Raw genomic sequence first — 20,778 nt, 5'->3', positions numbered from 1 at the left:
TTATCATTGAAAATCTTTTATTGTGAGGCAGTGAGAAAAAGCCAAATACATAACAAAAAATTTTAATCTATGGGTTTTCCTTATTTTAGCCTCTGACCCTAAATCAGGCATTTTCTAAACAAAACAGTTCCAAGAGCGCATTACTAAAACCCCCTGTAAGCCTCCCACGTATCTAGAGCAGCAAATAGTTCTGTTACTGCAAGTCAAATTAGGAGTAAGGATTTTACCTTCTGGAAGCTACTAGAAGGAAGTTACTGAATACTGACACCTGAATATAAGCCATAGCTCTTTCGTAAAAATTAGCTCCCAAAGCATCTCCGTCCTGCTACAAACCTCCTTTTTGAAGCAGTTGTGCTTCTACCTCATTTACCTGCATGATTCATTTCTGTCTCTTTAAGCACTCAGCCCAGTATCAGCATTCATGGAATTTCTTCTGTTTCTTTAAGATACTGAAAATTAAAGTAGTTTGAAAAAACCATCTCAATTCCAGCTGTTAAAATCTGATGACTGTGCTAATTATTTGTTTCAAATTTAATCTGAATAGAACCCTGATTAGTAGTATTTTAAAAACCTAAACCTGCAGAGCAGTTATTCTGCCATCTAAGGGGCTTTTAACCCTTTAATGTTCCCACGTGATTACAATTTAAACCATCTTTCATAGTATTTATCAAGAAGTTACAGGAAGTGATACAGTATCCTTTTAAAAGGTAACAAGCTTTAACATGAAGCATTTATGCTATTCACTTGCACATTATTTGGACAGTGTGTTTGCTTCCATTTCAGCTCAGGAGGTACTATTTGTGACCTACTGCTTTTCTTGGATAGTTCCCGTACTGTATTTACACCCAGAATCCTCTCCTTATCAGGATTTAGTTTTGTAACTAGGTTTTACTTTTCTGTACTAATTTTACTCTTAGTTCTAAGTACAATTTGGTCAATCTCTTTCCCAGGCAGGGCTTTGCTGAGCCACACGCCAAGTCCTGCAGCCTCCAAGTTGGATGCAGCTCATCCAGATCGTGTCTCTCACATGACTTTGGTCAAGGTTAGGTAACAAACCATCTGCTGAGGCAGGCCAGTAAAACACAGTTTGCAGCATTAACTGAACAAGCTATTTCAGGCAAGGTACACCAGCTTATAGGCAAACACCCCCAACCTACTCCCCTTTATTCCCTTGAAGAGTACAGAAACCCTCTCTGTGAGTGCACATGAGAGCCATAAACAAGCCTGTGGGAATCACCAATCCGTGTCTGTCCTGAAAAATCCCTGTATGCATGAGTTACCTGAACCACTGAACTCTGCACAAAGGCATACACAGGAAAACACAACCTTTCTGTGCTGAATTCCTCATGAATTTTGAGTCATCATGTAAACCTAAGAACCAAATTCTAATCTCTTACCAAACAAGAGAGCAAAATTAACATACTTTAATTTTATAATCAATGCATTTATACAATGAATTTATACAAACAATAGGTTTTATTCCCTCTCCAATTAAAATATATTTGTTATCCTTAATAACACTCAGGTTAAATTAGTAACAGAGTTACAAAAAAAAAAAAAAAAAAAGGCAACCTTCTGTTGTGATTATTTTTCTGCATGTGAGAATCAAATCTGCTGATCAAGGAGAAACTGGGTTGCACTTTAACTATTCATAACATTCCACCAGCACATAGCCACAGTGCTCATGTAAAAAAAGTAGAAAAAGTAGGCATTAAATTTCTGTACACATTAAATGTGAAACTTGCATCATCTGAAAAAACTATATTCTGCATAGTCTATATTCTGAATCTCTTAGTGTGTAGGACTCAAAAAATACATACACAGAACATACTAGTAGCTCCACGAAATGAAAAAGTCACATAATTAAGCAGAGTGATGGCAAACCAGGTGGAATTAAATACAAAGCTGTGACATTTTGTTAGCTGGAAAACTGAGGATCAGTTCAGTAAGAAATAGTTTATTAAATATTTTGAGGTGACTCTCAATAAAATAGTCCCTAAAAAAATGAAGCCTTTTGGGTTAAGGGACAGGATTAAAATGAGACAGCTCCTTCACGAAGGGCACAATGCAGGTAAAATTCCTTCATTTCTCGAGTTCTCTTTTAAGGAATGAGATTGATGTACACATATATAGAGGGATTTTTGCAAAAAACAGCCAATTTCTACATCAAAGCCCCCCCCCCCCGAAAAAAAAAAAAATGGAGAGACAGGCATTGTCTATCAAAGCAGACAAACTTACACAGTAGTACCAGAGAGCAGAAGGTGATAATGCTGCAGCAGCAGCTTTACACATATTCTCTGAATTATGTCCCAACCAAAGTTACAGAAATAAAAATTTTCAATCATACAAAACATCTTTGAGAATTTAAAATCTCAGCTATAATACACGTGTATATAATAATATTTTAACTCACTTATTTACAATTGTTACATAGGGCCAGACTCTCTATACAACTGTATTTGCATGAGCTTCAGTCATAATGAGTCCTACCAAAGTGAACCAAAGGAATGACTACATAAATACAGCTTTGCATGACTTAGGATTTCCCAAATCAGGTTTATGAATTCAAATTACAGAATATATACATTTGCCTTCCAATATTCAAAATTCACTTAAGGAAAACAATTTTTAAAATTTAAAGCAAATAAACCAGGAAACATTAATCCACAGTGCTGTGTTTTTCATTAATACATAAAAATTTCCTGTTTTTTAATTATATTTGCACGACACAGAGGGCATTTATCAAGTGCTTCGGCACACTCCTTACAGGCAACGAGGTGGCCACAGGGAATGAGGACGACTGATATGTCTTTAGCCATACAGATTTTACAGAGCTTTTCTTCCTGCAAGCGTCTTAGCTTCTCTTCCGTGCTGAGATCTATGGAAATTGAAAACATAAAAAGAACATACTTAGCATGGCCGAACCTCTCTTTTTTTCTTTACACACAAGGACAAGGTTTTCTTTGTCTGATTTAAAGGTCACACCTTTAAAAAAGAAAAAAATAAATTACAAGATATAGGAAACCAAGCTGTAGCATGGAATCCTCTGCCTCTCCTCTCCCCCATCTCATTACATCTCTCAGGCCAATGCCATAAGGGAGTTCAGTTATCTGTATTTATTTGCAAGAGCTTGAAATATCTATTAAATTTAGATACACAGATTTCAATCAGGAACCATTCTATTCACAGACTTCCCATTGACAGCTTTCCCCAAACTTGAACAGAAGCTGCAGGAAGAGCTCATTGATACTGGTTAAGTAACGTAGTTTATTTTTTCCCCCAACAAAGAATTAAAAGAATGAGGATGTTATTCCCTCCCTGCCTCCATTTTTAAAATGCCCATACTTCAAAAGCTTGTAAATGTGTAATACAGAAAGAATCAATTTTGCATTTTACATGAGCTCTTTATTATTCCAGTGTGCCCCATTTGAAAGCACAAACTTCAAAAGCCTTCCCCTGCCACTTGGGGAAAGCTCTGCACAGCCAGCCGCAGAAATAACACCCATCTCCATTGTGAGTTCTTTTTCTCCCATAATATCCATTTAAAATGTTATTGAAAGAGTAGGCTGATAAGATATCTGTCTTTCATGCCAACCAGATGGTCTTTTCCCTCCCTAGGAGCTCACCCATATGCTCATCTTACACTATAGGTCTCCCAAGTTAGAACTCTTGGGTTTGGTCTATTTGCACTGTACCACAGTGGCTTTCAGAGCGTTACTTGCATGTCCCAGCATTGCTGCAACACAGATAATAGAAAAGAAACACCATCTAGAAGTAAACTTTTTCTTATCATCCAAGAAGGCAAATGCTTCTGTCCCACACAAAATTTTATACTGGAAAATAAATAATGCCCTACTAAAATCATTTTTGAGTATACTGAATATTTGACAGTATGCTGCTGTGCTGGCTTCATTCTGCCACCAGAGTCCCACCATCTAAAGTTATTCCTCCTTTTATTTTTAAAGGTCATTGTCACAATAATTTTGGCTTTTCAGTCAGCATGAATAACCTTTTCCAGAAGCACACCAGACTATTATTTACAAGGTATACACTTTTGAGGTATTAATACTACTTATTTCATAGATTATATTTATAAATGCTGCTATGCTATTTCAATACCCTCTTTGTTCAGGTTTGTTTTTTTTTTTAATGTCGAAAAATAAATCTCTTGAGCAAAATTTTTTTACGTAATTTTCACTCTCATAAGTGAGCAGTGTGTGAGATTTCTAAACCAGGTTTTGTATGACTGCTGTTACTTGCAACAGCTATCATTCTCTGGGATGAAGCTGCTTGACTGTCTTCCTACCACCCCCTTTAACCATCTTGTCTTTTTATTGCTTGGTATTTGTGAAAAACATCGCAGGAATGCACAATACCATAGAAGCTACTTAGGCTTTCTCAGCTTCCTAGTCCTTGCCATTTAACAGGCCAACTCTTCCTGCCTCACAAAAAGCAGTGACGATTGTACAAGTTCAGTATTCTTCACCATTCCTCCCCCAGGGCTACTGACTCAATACTTGATGCACACTTACTAGCTATAAAAAGATTACGACATCCTATGCATACTACTTTCATGGTTTACAATCTTTACAGTATTTATTCAGCTACGATTAGATTTCACCTAAAAGAAATAAAATTCATTCCACAACTGTTCACAAGCAATGGAAGAGGGTCCTCCAACAATTTGCATGTCATGCTTTAATTAATTTAAAAATGTTATACAGGTATTTTTAAAAGTACCCATTTTCTTTACATGCAAATATAGATAGTCCAAAATGGGGTGAGAGGATGTGGGGGGTGTTTGGTGTTTTTTCTCTAAACAGATACCTGTAGGAAGTACTGTCCCTTCAGCAGCTTCTGCCTGGAAGTGAAATATAAACAGACAAAATTACAATTCTGAAGAAGGTAGAAGAAAACATACACAGTTACAAGACAGAACATAGCTATTTGACCTCAGTTATTTTGTTGACTAACGTAACTAAATCTGCTCCGAACAACTGCAATTAACACTGTTAAGTCTATTTTACTTTTTCATTTTAACCCATCTTCGCTATAATTATATGTACATGATTTTTTGTATATGGAAGAACTATGAACAACATCAGTTTCACTTTCTAGTGACTGCATACAAGTTTAACAATGCTCTACCAACAAGAAAAGAAAAAATATCTACTACACCTGAATACGGAAATTACACACTGTGCGTCTTAGGTACCCAGGCTATCGAACCAATGGCACTTGTCCGGTACCCCATATACCAGGTCCTCTACCTATAACCCACAACCTAGCTAAGAACTGCAAGATCTATAAACTCTGAATGACAAAATCAAAACACATTTTGATGTCTTTTACTTTCTGGTAATGAAAGCAGCAGCAGGAGGATTAAATGATACAGATAATTACAATAGCTTCATATGAAAATTATGTTGTTTTCTCTTTTAACAAAAGGATAAATGATTAATAAGCAAGACACTTACTGTTGAATCCCTACATCCACCTCTTAAGTGAACGTTATTTATAAATTCTATCCCCTTTTCCTTTCTCACAAATCTGCACCTATAAATGAAAAAAAAAAATAGTTATAATGAAACTGCATAAAAAGCAAACAAAATCTGAATACATCACTTTGGAAAGCTTTGATACCTTTCTTATATCATACACAATGGTTGCTTTTGAAATCTAAATGTTTAGTCAACTTCAGAAATGTCATTAATGTTGGTTCTTTTAGTCTTCTGCAATAAAAAAAAATGCAGTCACTGGTCAGACAGGTGCCTTATGCACCTTCTTTCGCTATTTTCCCACCAGTCCTAGCCACTGGGCAGAGCTGTTCCGTACCAGAAGATTTAGGGGATGCTGTAACTCCTCAACATTAGTTCTCTGCCTTCGTCAGTTACTTCAGCAGTCCATGGACACAGACAGCATGCTGTGAGACTGATACACTGCCACTGACGCTGATGTGCAAACAAACACTCCATGTAAGACAGTTAATGATCTGAGAGGAAGTAATCAAATTTGACACCATTTAAGCAACCTAAAACAAAGTCAAGCCCATATAAGAGTGAAACGTAGCAAGGAAATTGCATCTTATCCATTCACTGCACCAAGCCAAAAGCTTGAACAGCATGTCTTTCAAGTGCTTGAGACTAATAATGAAAAGCTGCCTGTACCACTATTGAAAAAAAGGATCAGCTAATGCATAAATGCTAACTTCCAGCGAGCCTTTCACCACAAAAGACAAATCTGTCAGTGAATGCACAAAAGACGTGGATTTTATCAACATTACACAAGTAACTGACTCTTTGTACTTGGACAGCTTTTACCCATCTGTAAGAAACAATGAGTCATGTACTATTCCTCCTTTCCTCAAGACAGATTTTAGACAAAATTGACACTCTTTCTAAAAACAACCTCTGGGTTGGGAATCCTCAACCCTTGAAAATGATGAGGTGTGTTTTGAATTGAACACCACTACTGACTTCTTCAGGTCTGTGTGCACTATGACAGAAGTTTAGTCATGACCTAAGTTACAAACTTCGGCATTTATGAAGCTATTAAATAGCAGTTAGAATGTAATGCTTGAATAATGGGGGGGGGGGGGGGGAATCAGATACATATTACAAAGCTTCATGATTCCACAGGCTGAGACATTTGTTAAGTTCAGACACAGAAATCTCTTCCCTTTAGGAATTACTACAAACAAGCTGACAGGCACACTGACTTAGAAGCTACCCAGAAGGTACTATTTCAAGACAACCTTTCAGACTGATTGCCATTACCTCTAATGAGTTAGTCTGCCCTCAACCTCTTGAGATTTAGTTCTTTCCCACCTGCTTTAAGAACTTTCTCTTATCTCTCAAAGACAGCATTAGGGTAATGTCCTCTTTTGAAGCCTCCAATATAACATTAAGGCATATGTTCATGTTTATACATGTAATAGCAGGACTACAGAAGGTAGAACAGATGGAACAACAAAAATAAGGACACCATGCAAAAAATGCCTTAAAATCTTTTCTACTTGTTGGAAAGGAAAACATAAAGCATGGAAGGTAACTGATAGTCGTTGGTGCCTACATGACAAAAATGAAGGAGAGAGAAGTGGAGGAGGGCAACTAAGAAAATTACTTTCCTAACTCTGAACCACGTTTAAGCCATAGTCAACCTTCCAAAGCCTTCATTAGTGTCCTCTGTCATTAAAACATAATATCCTGTAAATAAGACTCAGGAATGCAACAAGAAAACAGTAAAAAAAATACCATACCCAGGAAACCATTTGGCATGCTGTTCCCATGGGTCTTCATTTTCCTTCCATTCCTGCAATCCTCCACCACAGTGGAAACACAGAACATGATCACCATTACCTGAGGAAACACCCAAGAATGAAGTTACATACTTCTAGTAGGCATAACAGGAGGTTTTTAACCAAAATGTTCCTTTATTAAGAAAAAAAAAATATTTATTTTACTGATTAGCAATTGCAACTAAACAGAACTCCACTTCAAAGGGGGACACACCATGTATGGTTTGAAACAAATGTCCAGGAGAAGCTCAAGCCTGTAATATTCCTGAATTTTATTTTAGCAAGTAATTATACAGGTAGAAAGCAAAAGCGAAAAATAATTGATTATGATATCCACTGCTAAACATGCCATGAAGTCTATCACAAAGAATTAAGGATGTTTATGTGCCTTTTTGGTGACCTCCGTTTCACCACTAAGGTTAACGGGCTCTACACAGAAGCAGCAGAACTGACTGAGGAGGCGTTAGGAGAAACCATACTCAGTTCTAGCACTGTGCCTACTGCAATCAAAGCCTGTGCCAGAAACTGCGCAGATATTGTGTTTACTGAAACAAGATGAGGTATGGATAGATTTTTCCTACAGAGCTAAATCATTCTCAGGCCACAGGAAGCAGAGTTTTCACAGAAGTCACTTGAACAGCCATGGGGTGAGATAAGCTGGTGCCCATTTAGTGTTTAGTGTAATACAGATTATCACTTGGCTGTGAGAAGCCAGGAGTTTTAGGAATCCAAGAAGAAATGTATAAACACAGTTCTACTGGGTATAAATATTGCCCATATTTCAACCATACAAGAATATATTGAAGCTTTTATTTATGGCCACAAGTAAAATAAATTGAATCAGATTGAAACAATTCTTCTGAGAGCTACTGAGAGGGAAGTCAATTAAGATGAGAGCAAGAAATTATCCCAGATAATCCCCTTTCCTTTGTGACCTCATAAGAGTAACATTTTGCACTCATACAGTAAAAGCTCTTCTGCTGGAGTCACTGTCTTCATAAAGCTTTTACAGCAGGTACTATTGGTACTTGCCAATTTTGGGTGTCTGAATGCTGTGATAGCTCAAACGTGTCAGCTAAATAAAATGGCACACAACCTGGACTGTCTTGTTTATAGACTTCTGTACAGCCCACACACCCACTCTGTAGACCAAAGTCAGACAGCAGACAAGGAAAACATACTTCGCTGTTTTACTCTTAAAAATGAATTTATGACCAAATTTCTACTTTGCTATTAAAACCACAATATAATGTATGCAATTTTAAACAAGAATTTTGAAAAGCAGTTTACAAAGTAAAGAAATTCTAGCAAATCACTGCATATTAGAATATAAAAATGCTTATTTTTTCCATAACAAGACACTCTTACACAATTTCTTTGTAAAAGACATTAGCCACTTTAAGGCCTGGCTTACCTATACTATAGAACCCAGCTTCAGCAAGCTGCTCCTTGTCAATAGGATATATCCAAGTTAAAAATGTTTGTAAACGCTTTCTGTATTTTGCCATAGATGGATTCCTTGCATACTGCGCATTGTTCAGATCACTTCTCCCAATCTCAGCAGGAACAGACTCACTTGGAACATTTCCAACATCCCGGCCCAGGACATAAAGGCATTTGGGGAAATGCCTCTGGTGTTCTGACCAAGCTCTGTCACTGGGTTCCCAGTTTGTCAGTTTTCCACCACAACAAAAACATGCCACTTTATCACCAACACCTGTATAATAGAATCCAGCATTAGCCAATTCCTTTGGTGTCAACTGGCCATTGAGGGGCCAGTTGTGGAAAGACTTTAGTCGTGTCTCTTCACTGCACATAGCAGGGATTTTAGGATAGAAGTTATCTGACATATCCACAACCTGTCGAGTTCTCAAAAGGTAATCTGCCTCCACATCAGATGTGTCATCCAGAGCACACAGGAGAGCTGAATTGCTGGAACCATTTTCAGTTCTATGCTGGTAGTTCTGGGCGAGAGGATGCATGTTAGTTTCCAAAGAAGTAGATTCAGTAATAAATCTGCAATTTGGGGAGAGCTTTTTGTGCCTCTGAACTGCAGAATCCCCAGGCGCCCATCCTTCCACAGTTGTATGGCAACTGAAGCATTTCACTTTGTCACCTTCTCCAGTATAAACAAAGCCAGCATGTGCCAGTGCTGTTGCTGAAACTGGACAGCCAAGAGGAAATGCAACAAAACTTCCCAGTCGGTAGTGTTCCTGTGCCCATTCCTGGTCACTGTCAGTGTCTGGAGTGGCGCAAGCTTCCGAGTTATCTGCGACTTTACATGTCATCTCTTCATAAGTAGGGCTCTCCTTTCAGATTTCCTAAACAAAGGATAAACATTTTAATTTCACAGAAGAATGGATCATTCCCATATGCAAGCTTGGAAACCTACTAAATTAAACTACCCATCCTTTATGATTTAAAATAATGCCTCTTCCCTCCCATCTCACCCTTGCCCACCTCCTTGGCCACACAGAGGCAAACACCAGAAAATTACAAACAGAAAAATCCGTAAAGGGAGGAAGATCATGAAGTTTTACAGGCCAATAGAGATTTACCTGGAAAACATAGGTTTATACATTTATAGCTTTAAAAGCACGTTCTACTTCTTAACAAACAAACATTGCAAGAATCAAATTGAAAAAAAATATTTAACAAAAGCTCTGGGCAAAACCTGCCAAAAGGCTTCTGAAACTGAAATAAGAAGTGACAGAAGTTAAAATACTGATCTAAGCCAGACCACACTTACGGGATTTTACAGCTCAGTTCTGAAACACAACTGTCTTTACTTTTCTCCATATGAAGGCCATGACCACCATGCCCATTACAGATGGACTGGTAAAACCACCGTCAAAAAAGAAGCCACCTTTGGACTTTTGTCGTCTTGTACAGCCACACATCTCAGTTTTCCCTTTAGCAAAATATCTCAAGTAATAAACTATCAGATGTTTCACTGGGGCATTTTACCGAAGTGTTGTGCTCTGCTTTTAAGATCGTTGTCCTGGACTACCCAGCAAAAGTGATCGTCCCCAGTACACTGCTTCCACTTTCCTGCCCCTGCCTATGCTATCAAAAGTTCCTGCACATAGGAACATCATTCTCCTTACCACCTGCCCCACATTCCTATCCCTGCCTGTACTTTTCCAGGGTGAAAACAAACTGCAAGTCCTGCCTGCACCCTTCGGCACCTGAGGGCTGTTAAGAGCACTTGAACAAGCCCTTTCTTTCACAAGGATGAAAGCAAACAAATGGGTTCCCACAGATCCTGTGCAAGAATCACCAACTGACAAAGAGTCATTGCTTTCATCCCAAAAGCACAGTAAAAAATCATCTCTTGTCCTGACAAGTGCAATGATATTATTGATTTCGAAAGTCTTGGGTAAAAAACAGGCTACTACTGACACACATCTCAAACTTACTCCTTTATTAAGTAGCAAATTATTATGAGACTGCCCAAATGGACTTCTTAGCATAAAGCAGTAATAATTCAACAATGAGCAAAAAGAAATGCATAGAAGCAAGAACTGAATATGTGTTTGAACAAGTGTACTTCTCCATTTTCTCTATGGATCCTGAAATGTATTTTTCTCCAGTCCTCACCTTTACAATGTAGGCCATCAGGCAAAAAAGTAGCTTCCTCAACACATTCCTTCCCCAACACCTACATTAATAGTGATCATACTTTCTGTAAGGTCAATGCAGATGTTACAATTCTAGTAATTGCTTATACAACACCAAATTTAGCTTCTACAGGAAGGACAAAACCTTTTCCAAAGTTCAGAAGGGGGAGGTAAAATTAAAGTGACTGTGCATTGCAGGATTGCTGCATCCTTTGCCAAGATGACAAAGATAATTAACCTGTAAACACATTGAGAAAAGATGACGTTAGAGACTCAGCATGCTTGCTTGCTTGGTGATCATGGATACCAGGCTAAATTCCCTGTGTAAGTCAGTTTGTGACTAATGTAATGACACTAGCAATTATACTGTGGCTTGCTGGTTCAGCCTCACAGATTCAAAAATAGCTTCTGAATAAATTACACTGACTGACCTACAAATCTGACCCATATGCTTGTTTTGACTTTGAAGGGCAAAACTCCCCATAATCAGTAATTACATGTAGTAATATGAAAGCTGTCACAATTCATGTAAGTATACTGAAACCAATAATTTTTCTAACAAGTTTCAAAGTTCATCTTTATTTCATTTTAAAACCTTATTTTACATCCTCTATGAGTGTTTCTGTAACGATCTCAAGTGAACTATGGATCTATCACCATTACCCTACACTGCATTAATAAAATCATTTGTATTACTCAAATACTGTTAGCTGCATGCTAATTTTCTTGTCTCGTGCCTAAAAGACTTTTACAAGGCAGCAAACAAGGCCCATCTCACATCCTTTAGAGGCTCCTTATTAAAATGTACCTTGAAAAACCAAAATAAATGCATATGCTATCAGCAAATAGCTGTATATCTTCATGTCTATTTTGTTTATATAAAGATGAGTTCAGAAACAGTGAGAAAACAACTCAACCTATTTACATCTTTTTATATTAACTTCTTTTAGTTTATTTTAAAATCAGAACAGAGCTTCCACATCCCTCTTTGATCTGTTGCGTACAAAACAGCCGCGGCAAATCAGAGATTATCTACTCAGACAGTCGCTGTAATTTGCCCTCCCTGTCCTTAGTGAAATCAGGGGTAAAGCCAGACCAAGGTTCAAGCCTGGCAGATCTCAAGAATTTATTACACACACAAAGATCACCCTTGGTTTGTGCTTTTTGGTTCTTTATGCCATATGGCGTGACCACATATCACAGTGATGACTATGATATGTGAATTTAAAAAAACAGTTAGGAGACAGAATTATGCCCCCACTTCTAATGAACTACCTACCTACATGTTCTAAGCAACACTTAAGCCCTCAGTTATCAGAACTCATCTTAAAATCTGTCATTCTTAAAAGGAAAAGAAGTCTGATACTGCTGTATCACATGCATATAGAATAAAAAATAGATTAATACATACCAGGGGCATATATATATATACACACACACATATAAATAAAAACTTAATTATAACATGAATGCACTACAGTAATGAATGCATTACAGTAATATTCTCAGTTTCATTGATTACTTCTAATTAACTGTGAATGCCAGGCAAAAATATCCTAACAGAACTACCTAAAATTCACTGTCTCTACTACCCTCAACTGCAATGAAAATCATAGGATAATGCCTTTCAGCCAGGTAGAACAGCAGTAGTTGAAGCAGATAAAAACCCAAATATCCCCATGTCCTGCACTAAGTTTTAAAAATTGAGGAAAATATAATTGCAAATATGAATTAGGATAAAACTAAAATGAAAATCTTTAAGGTCCCTTCCAACCCAAGCGGTTCTATGAGTCTATGATAATGCATTCATCACTCACAACACAGATTAGCAGCTTTATCCCTACAAACAGTTTTTTCTACAGTGCTATGAATATTTCAATAGTCCTTCTATTAATGTGGTGGATGAAAAATAAATTATGCCCTCAACATAGTGATAATCAAAATATTTGCCACATTTGGATTTTCTGGAGGTAAGCAACCTATCTCCATTCTCACAATCAAAACAGCATGAAAAGCACACGCCAGAAGAGCAGTAAGTGCTGACAGAAGGTCCAATTACCACTGATCAGTGCTTTAATATGAAGTAACTGCTTAAAATTATCAATCGCATTATTTATTCTTCATATTTTGGAGCTGAAAAATTTAACCATGATTCTAGAAGCTTCTCAAAACCACAACTAAACACAACGACAGCAGCAGAACAAACCCGTCACAGGTATGCACTAGCTTTAACAAAGCTCCGTTCAAATTATGAAGCCCCTTCCTTATGACAGCCCCTCTAAACATAGTTGGTTTACGTCTCAGTATCATTTTATATAAGAGAAAGAGACATTAGCATGAGGGAACTCCTCACCTGTGCAGGTACTGCTTTAAATACAATGTTAGTACTACTTTAAATGCAACATCAATTATTTGTATTTCAAACAACTGTTAAGATCAACTGTTCAAAGAGTAAAATTAAAAATAACTTAGGAATAGCATTTCTGCACAGGTATTTTAACATTTAACAAGTATTTAACTCCCGTTAGTTGGATGAACAACATCTCGCACCGTAACAGCACTCAGACAAACATTAACTGCAGGAGAAAATTAACCAAAGGTAATTTTTTGAATGATTTATAGCTGAGAAACATAAACTCGTAAAAAGCAACCAACTACGACACGTACACAAGACTCTACAATACATACCAGCAGCAAAGCCAAGTGCAGAGAGTATACTTTATGTATTCAGAAGGTAATTAAGCCTTCCTGCATTGATTTAATTAATCACGTACGAATTAAAAGTAGAAGGTCCAGAAATGTTAAAGATCATCTTCACTTACAAAACCCAGGAGATTCTTTTTTTAACAATTACTGAAGCATTAAATATCTTCTATATGCAGTGAGTAAACAAAGCCTGTTTTAGCCTGAAAGACTTCCAGAGTCTGAGCCAAGTTTAATCCTGCTTTTAAACATCTGAAGGTATTTGTCGCAAATAACCTCCCACAACCAAGCTAAAGTACAAATTTACTTAGTCTATTGATTGGGTTTCAGAAGAAAAAGACAAGAAATTATAGCAAAAAATGTTAACTCAAAGTGCAAAATTGTACACTGTGGTTTTGCAAGCCAAACACGTTCAGTTCAGCTTTAAAAATATCAGCAGGTACGATTTTATGCAGAAATATGACATCATCACATTACCTAGATCTGAAATGCTTTACAGGAAAAGCATAGAACCCGCCTTTCTCTTTCAAGTATGTTGTACTAGACATGATTATTTCCATCCTTAACCCTGAAGCAGATTTTAAGGAGTTATTTTTAATTCTTCCACACAACAGGCATGGCAGTAACCTCCAAATCAAAAACGTACTTGCACAACCTCATATTTCTGACCAAAGGGTACATAAACATGAAGCTTCTACTGCTTGACATGCTGACTACAGAGCCATGTTAGTGTTTATCATAGGCTGAATTTTGAAATGCGAGTAGTGCACCAAGTAAATATCAAACAGGACATACTGTACCAGCTGACACACACATTATGCACGTCACTTTTGTGCTGGCTCAGCTGCAATTAGATCAAGGGAGGTGCGTGCTGCTAACTGAAAGTGTACTTACAAAGAATAAAACCACAAGAAACACAGGATTTATTTGAACAGTGTTCACAAATCTCAGCATATTTATATCTAATTATCAATAGCTATTAAAAAAAATCCTGCTTAGAGGTTGGGAGCGTAGGGGGAAGGTTGTAAAGAGGGTCCGTACTTACACAATGCCTCCTGATTCGGTGCCAAAGTTTACATAAATTCATCTCAGCTTCATTCATCTGTTTTTTAAACAGGTCCTACTTAGCTCCCCACCAGGGTTTACCATCACAGAAGTCCACTCAAGCTTACAGTAGGCTATTAGATCCTTCTAAATGTCACATAGACTTTTACGCTTTTCATGTTAGAAATAAATACAACCAAGACAATCAAAATATACCATTTTGAGAATTATTTTCATATTTTATTTTTTTTCAGGAAGAAGTCACAGAGGGATGGAATACAGCAATAAACAAGGAGAAGAAATTCATGGAAGTGCTCTCAGTAGACAAGAGTGGGACAAATCTGGATCTGCCAAGGGCAAAGAAAAAAAAAAATCGGTTTTGTGAACTTGCAAGAGAAATATATTCATTTATCAGAACTTTAGCTGTATGTGTGAGAAAGAAGGAGTAAATACCAGCTGCTATAGCTGGCTTGCTGACAGGACCATGTACATGGTCCTACAGAGATGTCCAAAGTCAATCATAAAACAATCAATTAGAGCCATTAATGAATATATAGATCAGTGTTAACCAAAGCAATCAAAGAACAGAAGGGCTAAAGGTCCAGAGAACACCATTTTAGCTGTACCACAGCTTGCCAGGTGTTTAGTACAAAGCAAAGTGTGGAAAGACATGTTGGCATTTTTAATTTGGATGCAGGAAAACCTATCTAAAGCAAATGTCTGGTTCTGACAGCTGCTGCCACTGAAATAGACTGCCTACAGATGACAGTACCTAAAAATAAGGTGCTGGGAGGGAACCAACCCCCCCAAAATACCACCAAAACCTCCTCCAAAACCAACACACAAAAAAAGCTACCAAACCTCAGACACTGAGAACAAGATGGAAAGAGAGACTAAAGGTAAAAGTAGACATTAGGAGAGCCAACACCAAGAGCACAAGACTCCAAATAACCCCCACCAAAACAAAACAAAGCTATAAACAAGGAAGGAGCAGTCCTGGCGGTCTTAAGTTTCTCTGGCAGTTCCAGTAGGACAAATGTTTTATTTAAGGCATAACTGGGAATACAATGAAGTATTTGTCATGAAAGACACCGTACTCCTGTAAATCATTCAGAAGTCTGTGCATGATTTAGCTACCAATTTTTTATTACAAGGTCGCTTGAATTGTGCCATTTAAGCCTATTGAGAATCTGTAAGTATTCTTTCAGGCAAATCGTAAGGAAAGAATAATTGTTGGTATTTATGGCTTTTCCCCCTACCTGTTTAGAAAATCAGGCTATTAGTTTTTCCATCCATTTGCCATGTCCCCTTCCAATATCTTAATTTGCTGAATTATTCTACTGTTACCCTCTTATAACAGGCCTCTTACATAACTCACTGCAAGAATACATTTGAAATTTGGTACTACAACACTACCATGAGGGAGGGGGATCGATTTCCCAAAAGATTCTTCATTTTCTATTATGCACTTACATGTTAAGCATACAATTCCAGTGATACAAAAAACAACGGTTTTTTATAATTATTATATTTTAACTTTAGAACATTTAATTCATTAATTGCTGTATTATTAACAGCAAATTGATTTAGCTTCAAGCTCTTCCTCAAGAAACTGAGACTAAACTTCCAGAACTCTAACTGAAAACAGCTTGAAAGTTACATTTAACACAACCTGAAACATACTTCTATCCATGAAAGTCTACCAATATGTTTGGGTTCTATGCAATCTATGCAGTTCCTACCCTCCTAAAAGCAGAATTACAAGCTACTTTCATCAACTATGAAGCAAATGACCTAAACAAAGTAAGTAAATAAGTTTAATTCTGTGGTTACAAAATGACTTACTGTAGAAATGTAATCCCTAAAAGCTGAGTTACTGCTCTTTTGGTCAAGAAACAAAAAATTACCCAGACAGTGGGGATACATTAAGTAAAATAGCCAGTAGTAAAAAATGCCTAGCAAAACCTGCAGTACCCTCGGATGCGTCTCCTTTGCTGAGCATGAACTCTGCTCCAGATTTTAGTGTTACACCCTTTTACAATTAATTTAAGCTTGTAATTGAAGAAAAAAGTGGGAAAAGGGGGCTTCTTTCACCAAGGAGACATGAGTATATGGAACTTTGGGTACAGCAACATAATTAACGTCACAGCAAAACTGCTGAATCTTCAGGATTCTAAAGAAAACCCGTAGAATCACCGAGGTGCAGAGAGCCCATCACCTCCTGCCTCACCCACTGTCAATGGTGTTCATTTCCACCCAGCTAATGCTCCTGACCATGCAGTGCCACTTAGCTCACTATTCACATTCACTTAACTGCAGCCTGATGCACAAGCAGCATCATGATACTTTCTGTCACTAGCAAGAATGGTTTGCCACTTAAGAATGAGGTGAGTTTGTATATATGTATTTACATACACACACAACTCATCTTGTAAACTTGGAAGTCTCTCGAGTTATCTGTCTACAATGTGATTTTCTCAGGAAATCTGAATGACTTGGGGATTAATTCTAATTATAATATTGTACCTAAAGTGAAACATGAAAGTCGCACCTCTTGAAAACACCCTGCTCGCCTTTCTGTTTAATAAGAAGCTTCCCAAAACACAGAAGGGGAAGGACAGCAAACTGCAAGGTAAATGCAGCTTCATTCTGCCTTTTATGTGATAGAGTGCCATTCAATTCAAGCTTTGCAGCATTAAGCAACGCCTTCTTCAGCCTGAATGTACTTTCAACCTTCACACACATCTACTTGTTTTTCACGTTCAAAAATCTTGTTATTTCTGGGCTTTGACTTCCAAACATCATGTTCAAAATATTTTGGATTAGACAGACCCCATGCTATGAAAAATGAAAACCAGCAAAGGACTGTAAGATGTTAACTCATGAAACAAACAAAAAACTAAATGCAACAGCTACTTACAATAGTTTTTCCTTAAGAAATTAGTATCCAATCGAACCAAGTTTAGTAAAGATTTATCAAAGCAGATACTGGTTTAATCTCTATTTTCCACCAACCCTTAGAACAAATCCCAGTGTTTAAATTCTTGTTGGTACAAAAAACAAAGGTTAAAAACCCTCTTTTTCACATAACCTTCAGCATTGTTTATGAAGGCAGAAGGCCAAAATTGGGATTAAAAGAAACATTTTTTTTTAATTCTGACCCTTGGCCAAGAAATCCAAATGAAAAAAGCTGAAGAGCCTAAAGGCCAAGGAATTCCTGTAATTCAGATGTTTTACTGAAACTAGCAAGGGACATAAGACTGGGGAAACTCCAGCAGATCCCAAGAGGGTGAAACAAAATCCTGTAGTTAAAAACTAGAGGGCAGCAAAAAGGAGGACTAACTGCAGAGTAAGATCCAATGATCCAGCTTTCTCTTCACTTCTCCCCCCTATGAAATTCTGCGTCTGATTATTAATAGGATTTTCTGCCAACTCTCCAGCTCCCTGCAGCCATCTCACCCATCCTGGGAGGATGGCAGCAGATACAGCACAACTATCACAGGTACACAGAGGCCTGAAATGAAATCCATCTTCATACTTCAAAACCTAAGATATGAACACACATTTTCTTACTGTTCTGATAACAAATGCAAGTCTGCCTCATTATCAGTTGGAGCAGGCAAAAAATCCCACAAGCAAACAACCACCCTCAGCAGAATTCTTTCACTTTTGCTTATGGTTACAAAGGGCAAGGTCAGAGGAGATAGAGAACAATCATTAACTTGTTCCTTTGCCTTCTCAGCCAATGCTGTAGATGCCAAGTTGTCTATGGAAAGAAGTAGTTGGGTGTTTAAAGGGCTGCAAAGAAAACTGTAAGGCCATCAAGTAGATAGAAAAATGAAGCACTTAAGGAAATGAAAAGCATCCAAGTAAAAGCTTAAGCAACAAATCCATCACAGAAAAAACTGATTTCTTAGAAGGAATACTTCATTGTAGTCTTCTCTGTTATGTGCCGATTTATTTCTCGACAAACAGTAGACTGTGTTAATATACATTCTACTGCCCTTTGTTAAGGTATTGGGTTTTTAAGAAGTACTTGACAAAAAAGTTATTCCCCTCCCCCCAGTTGTTTGCTTTTTCTTCCAAATTGGTCTGTCGTAAGATCTTGCACTTTCTAACTGTTCTTTTAAGAAACAAACTCTTCCTTAGCTATATGAAGCACTAAAATCAGTGTTAAGATTGTAACAATGACGGGATAATGAAAGCAGCTCTGCAAAAGTACCTAAAAACAGTTCCGAGAACCAATTTATACTTTTTAGCAAACACAGGTCAATGACAATTGAACAGGACAGATATTATCAAGACTAAAAATACTTCTTGCACGCATTTACAGGGCTTCCATGAGGAAGACAAGCATCAGAAAGGGTACTGCAGAAACACCAGCTGTTAAAAGAGAAATACATCAGCGTAAGTACACAGCTATTCTGCACGAGAGAACGGCTTGAACTGAAGTTTGAATTACAGCTGAAGAAATACATCCGAGTGAAGTTATTCCTGCGGAATCCTTAGTAACTCCTGAATTCTTACCGAAGGAAACCTGAGCAAAACTGCGTTTTCGTGAACAAGAAGCAGAAAGGGCATTCTAGAAAGTGAAGGATGTAGGCAAGGAAAAAGCAAGCAAGCACGGGCAAGAGAAACGACGATACTCGAATACACCAAAAGAAACAAAGACGACCACGAAAGCGCGTACGAGCACAGCAGACGAACCTCTGACTTACGGAAAGGGAACATCGCACCCAGCGCGGCGCTCGGAGTGACCCGGGCAGGGGGCGCGCCGCTCCCATGGCAACGCCTCCCCCGCCTGGTGACACCCCGCACCTGGGGGAGCAGAGGCCGGGGCAGCGGCGCCCCGGGGATGCCGGCACCATCCGCAGGACGGGCAGGAGGGCCCCGGGCACCGCGGAGGGACGGAGCCGCGCCGGGCAGCGGGAGCCGCCAGAGCGGACAGCCGGGGAGCCCGTCCCGCCCGCCGTTCCGCGGTACCGCCCGCCACGGCCGCGCTCGCCTGACAACTCACCGCGCCACGGCCCGTCCTGCCCGCACCGGCCGCGGGAGCCGCTCCGAACCGGCGCACGCCGAGAAGATGGCGGCTCCCGGCAGCCTCCCTGGCGCTGCTGGGCGGCAAGCAGGGAGCAGCGCCCCCTGGCGGACTGGGGGGGCCCCGCGGCGGGTCCCGCTCGCTGGCGGAGAGCGGCGTTTGGCGGCAGCAGCCGGGAAGTGCAGCGCGGAGGGGGCCATGCCGCGGGCCGCCGCCTCACCCCCGGGCCCTTGCCTCGAAGGCCTCAGCTCGCACCGAGCCGTTCTTCAACATGCCCCTCTCGATTTCACACCGCTTCTTCAACAGGGTCTGGTCTGCAGCGTGCCAATCGCAGCGCCCTCCTGGCTGTCACCCGTTGTCCCCGCAATTACGGCCTGCAAAGACTTAAAGGTGTTAAAACATGGGGCTGTGCAACGGGAAGGGAGCACCCGGTGGCCTGGTCATGGAGGGACTGCGGCTGCAGGGCCCTGCAAAGTCGCGCAGACACTGCCACTGGCCGTGGAACAAGATCATAGAATCCCAGACTGCTTGGGTTGGAAGGGATCTTAAAGCTCCTCCAGTTCCAACCCCTGCCACGGGCACGGGCACCTTCCACTGGAGCAGCTTGCTCCAAGCCCCATCCAACCTGGCCTTGAGCGCTGCCAGGGCTGGGGCAGCCACAGCTTCCCTGGGCACCCTGTGCCAGCGCCTCAGCACCCTCATAGTGAATAATTTCTTATTAATACCTAATCTCAGTCTGCCCTCCGTCAGTTAGCTTAAAGCCATTCCCCCTTGTCCATACTTCTACATAATAAAGGTCCGTAGTAATAAAGTTACAAGTTTGACCTAAATAAGGTGTGGTTCTTAGGAACAGCCATGGCTGAAAGATTGCATGACAATGCTGGGGTTTATTCTGAAATTTATAGACTTCTCTTAACCGGCTGCATACAGGAATTGAGAAATCATCCACCAGACGTCAATCTTCTAAGTGCAGAAGATGTGTGATGCCTACCGGCGATGCTTCTCTGTACAGCTTGGGCTGTACTATACTTGTTTCTCAGCCTTTGCTCATAAGTCATAGGGAATTCAAGCAAAGC

General features: G+C 39.3%; 1 protein-coding gene across 8 annotated transcripts; it reads right to left on the bottom strand.

Annotated features, from left to right (window-relative positions):
- Positions 1–19,788, bottom strand: XIAP (X-linked inhibitor of apoptosis). Of its 8 annotated transcripts, none has more exons than XM_065689841.1 (6): positions 19,682–19,788; positions 8,712–9,618; positions 7,259–7,358; positions 5,478–5,556; positions 4,828–4,861; positions 1–2,878 (listed from the first exon to the last, which is right to left on the bottom strand). In XM_065689841.1, exons 2-6 carry the CDS (start codon positions 9,583–9,585, stop codon positions 2,685–2,687), a joined length of 1,281 nt encoding a protein of 426 aa, XP_065545913.1. In that variant the 5' UTR covers positions 9,586–9,618; positions 19,682–19,788; the 3' UTR covers positions 1–2,684. The 8 variants fall into 8 exon arrangements, 6 of the variants coding, with proteins under 6 accessions (XP_065545913.1, XP_065545914.1, XP_065545916.1 ...); XM_065689842.1 differs by lacking the exon at positions 19,682–19,788 and adding an exon at positions 19,372–19,653; XM_065689844.1 differs by lacking the exon at positions 19,682–19,788 and adding an exon at positions 19,383–19,653.
- Positions 19,789–20,778: the final 990 nt, after the last annotated feature.

This window comes from Lathamus discolor, chromosome 9, assembly GCF_037157495.1.
Source record: "Lathamus discolor isolate bLatDis1 chromosome 9, bLatDis1.hap1, whole genome shotgun sequence".
In the NCBI taxonomy this organism is placed as follows: domain Eukaryota; kingdom Metazoa; phylum Chordata; class Aves; order Psittaciformes; family Psittacidae; genus Lathamus; species Lathamus discolor.
The sequence above is the reverse complement of the archived record's forward strand: the minus strand, read 5'-3'. Positions and strand labels throughout refer to the sequence as shown.